The sequence below is a fragment of the Cyclopterus lumpus genome, chromosome 24, assembly GCF_009769545.1.
Source record: "Cyclopterus lumpus isolate fCycLum1 chromosome 24, fCycLum1.pri, whole genome shotgun sequence".
Taxonomy (NCBI): Eukaryota; Metazoa; Chordata; class Actinopteri; order Perciformes; family Cyclopteridae; genus Cyclopterus; species Cyclopterus lumpus.
In genome coordinates, this window is record NC_046989.1 from 12,348,759 (window position 1) to 12,352,016 (window position 3,258).

The 3,258-nt window shown below is 41.6% G+C and overlaps 1 protein-coding gene across 1 annotated transcript; it reads left to right on the forward strand.

Annotated features, from left to right (window-relative positions):
• The first annotated feature begins 640 nt into the window (after nucleotides 1-640).
• LOC117727623 (melanocortin-2 receptor accessory protein 2A-like) lies at nucleotides 641-2,408 on the forward strand. The gene is made up of 3 exons (XM_034528016.1): nucleotides 641-764; nucleotides 1,449-1,548; nucleotides 1,931-2,408. Exons 1-3 carry the CDS (start codon nucleotides 647-649, stop codon nucleotides 2,406-2,408), a joined length of 696 nt encoding a protein of 231 aa, XP_034383907.1. The 5' UTR covers nucleotides 641-646.
• The last annotated feature ends 850 nt before the right edge of the window (nucleotides 2,409-3,258 follow it).

Sequence of the window (3,258 nt, forward strand, 5' to 3'; positions counted from 1 at the left end):
ACTTAAAAGTAAGTAAGACTTAAAAGTTACATGTTACATACACCCTAAATATGTAAAATATATACATGCAATATACACACAATATATTACACTTTATTCGCATTGTACACACCCATGCACAGTCTGCAACAAATTCAGTATTCTTTAATCAAAGGTTTCAATACAAATTCTTCGAGAATTATTGTTTTAAAACAACAACGAAACAACTGCATTGAAAACACCTCCTCGCGGAGAAAAGCAGTATCTCCGCTCACTCAGTGGATGTGTAGCCTCAGCATCTCGGGGAGTGAGTGAGTGAGCCAACAGCATGCTGGATGACGCTGGTCTACCAAAAGGCTGCTGCCTCGCGCTCATGAGGATGGATGGAGTTGTTGCGTCACGGTGCAGAAATGGATTTCCCTGCTTTTTGTTTGACGCGTTGTGAAATAGACGGACATAACATATAAAGAATTGTTTTCTCCAATTCACTAAATTCACCCGTTGCAGACTTGTTTTGATAAACACTGAGGGGCTTCACATCCTTGGAGGTGGTTCGTAAACTTTATGGCTTTGTAGTAACAGGATGCGTTTATATAAGCTGGCGTCTTTGCTGGGCTGATTCCAGTCGTGTTTCTTGCTCTAAAAAAGGTACGTAAATCGGTTTAAAATGTCCGACTTCCACAACCGGAGCTCAACCAGCACACGTCGCAGTGACTACGTGTGGCAGTACGAATATTATGACGACGAGGAGCCCGTGTCTTTTGAGGGACTCAAAGCTCACAGATGTAAGTTCAATACAACTGTAGAGTGCATCACTGTGAGTGTGTGTGTGTGTGTCTAGTGTGCGTGTGTGTGTGTGCGAGTGCGAGTGCGAGTGCACAGTCCATGCGATGTCTGTGTGCCAGCAAACATGGTTACTCACCTTTACAGCTGTTGTTAGTAATGATTCATTAAACCCCTGATGCACCTTTCACTCCTTGCTATATGTACTACTTCATATGGAGAGTGAAACTGCAATAAACAAGTGATCTAGCAGCAATATTTCAGGCATGATGCACCTGGCATGCTATTGAGGGAGAGGACTGTAATGAGTGACAGGGATGCATCACTTTTCTGGTAAAAGATTAAGGGATGAGTGCTGACAATAGTGAAAAGGAAGAAAACAATGCATGCTTTACTAAAATAGCCATAAAAGCACCTGATATTTTCAAAGCATTTTCCTGCATTAATGCCGCTTCGTTGCTGCTATTTAAAACAGACACAAAATGTCCAGCAGTAAACACACAGGCAATTTGATAACCTGCTGAGATCAAGTTATAAAAGTACTGAATTCTGATTTTAACTCAGTAATTTAGGATTTTTCTCTAAGAGAGGGAGATATAAATCAAAAATGAGCAGAGGAATGGCTTTGAGGATTACAAAACCAAATGATGTACTAAAATACGATTCTCTCTTCTCTGACATTTTAGACTCCATTGTCATCGGCTTCTGGGTTGGACTTGCTGTGTTTGTCATTTTCATGTTCTTTGTCCTCACGCTGCTCACAAAGACAGGAGCGCCACATCAAGAGTGAGTATATATAGGAGGTCCACAGCCCATGTTTCATTTCCACATCTGGCCCCACAGAGATAGTTTCAGCACCAACGAGAACTCCGTCAATTCAGCTCTCACCGTTCTCATCAGAGCCGCTTTCATGTCTGAGGCTGAGCTGATGATGTGTGCGAAGGCACTGCGGGAGAGGACTGTAATGAGTGACACTGCATTAAGATTCTGGTAAAAGATTAAGGGAAGAGTGCCGGGAAGATTTTTTGTATTTTAGTATTGTACACAGATTGGACAATAGTGAAAAGGAAGAAAACAGCACTAAAATAGCCATTAAAGTACTTGATATTTTCAAAGCATTTTCCTGCTTTAATGCTGCTTCGCTGCTGCGATCTTTATCTCTCAACAGAAACCAAGATTCGGCTGAAAAGCGCCATCGACCTGGCAGCTGTTTGGTAGACATCGGTAGTCCCCAGGACGAAAACGACAAAGCCTTCTCTCGTCCTTTGCTAACTCAGTCACGCTCTTATTTTCACTTCTACATCAACGAAGAGGATCCGAGTAATGTGAAGCAAAAACCAGAGCATAAGAGAGTTGGAAAGCCCGGCGGGGCCCGTGCCCAGCAGGGGACCAGAGGGATCAGGTCCTCTGGGATGGACGAGATGGAAGACGATGTTGAGGAAGCTGAGGAACACCAACCCCTCAAGGGACTAATTGAGGAGAGTAAGACCGACAGAGAGCGGGCCTTCTTTTCTCATTTCAACATCCCTAACTTTGTGAACTTGGAGCACAGTTCAACGCTTGGAGAGGAAGATCTTCTGTATGAGCCGTCGGTCATACTGGAGCGCCAGGCTCACTCTCAGGATGCTCACTGTGACGGTCACTAAGTCTGTTTCTACAAAAACATCCACAGGCATGGACATGTATTTTATATTTGTAATATTTTCTTTCCTTTCCCATTTAGCCAAAGTGATTTGAGAGAGGAAAACACAAACAACCACCACACAGCGAGATTTTTGTTATCTATAAGCTTGGAGAATGTTCAGATCAACAAGAAAGAGGGCAAAACAAGATCGCCCAAAATTACATATTAAGTGCACCTCACAGTTATGCGATGACAGTTCTTCCCGAAGATAACATTTCCTCACAAATGGCATTTTCATTTTAAGTACTAAGTTCCTCTGAATTGGATGCAGCTACCTGAACTGGATGTCTGCTTTGTACAATTTGCTCTGCTATTTATGCCATCATGCTTTCTTGTGCAACGATAACGGACATTATTGCTCTAAAGGACACAAATACCAGATGGTCTACCAACAAGATTAAAGGCAAAGAATTCAATAACTTTAAGATGATGTGTACTTGAACCGTGTGATTAGTAGCATACAATCAAACATAGCTATTACAGTATCGTTAACCTGAGACATTGGGGTGACAACATGATATAGTACTTTAGACAGATCTCTTCAGTTAGAAATTATTTCTGATTGTCCAAATAAAGCCTAAACGGTTTTGGTCATTCAACTCAACACGTCTGGTGGAGCCTTTTCTGAACATTACACATCATGAAATGAGACGACACTCGGATTGATTTTATTCTCTGTTTAGACATTAGTCCACTATGTCTTTTTACAGCAAATAGTAACATGAATCATACATTGCTGCAATATTAATTCTCTGAGTTTCAAATGTAGCACATTTAAAATGTGTTGGTAATGACTTTTATTTTGGGGATAG

Coding starts and splice junctions, on each gene's coding strand:
- LOC117727623 (XM_034528016.1), top strand. CDS start 647: ATGTCCGACTTCCACAACCGGAGCTCAACCAGCACACGTCGCAGTGAC. Junction 765..1,448: donor GGGACTCAAAGCTCACAGAT/GTAAGTTCAATA, acceptor CTGACATTTTAG/ACTCCATTGTCATCGGCTTC. Junction 1,549..1,930: donor ACAGGAGCGCCACATCAAGA/GTGAGTATATAT, acceptor ATCTCTCAACAG/AAACCAAGATTCGGCTGAAA.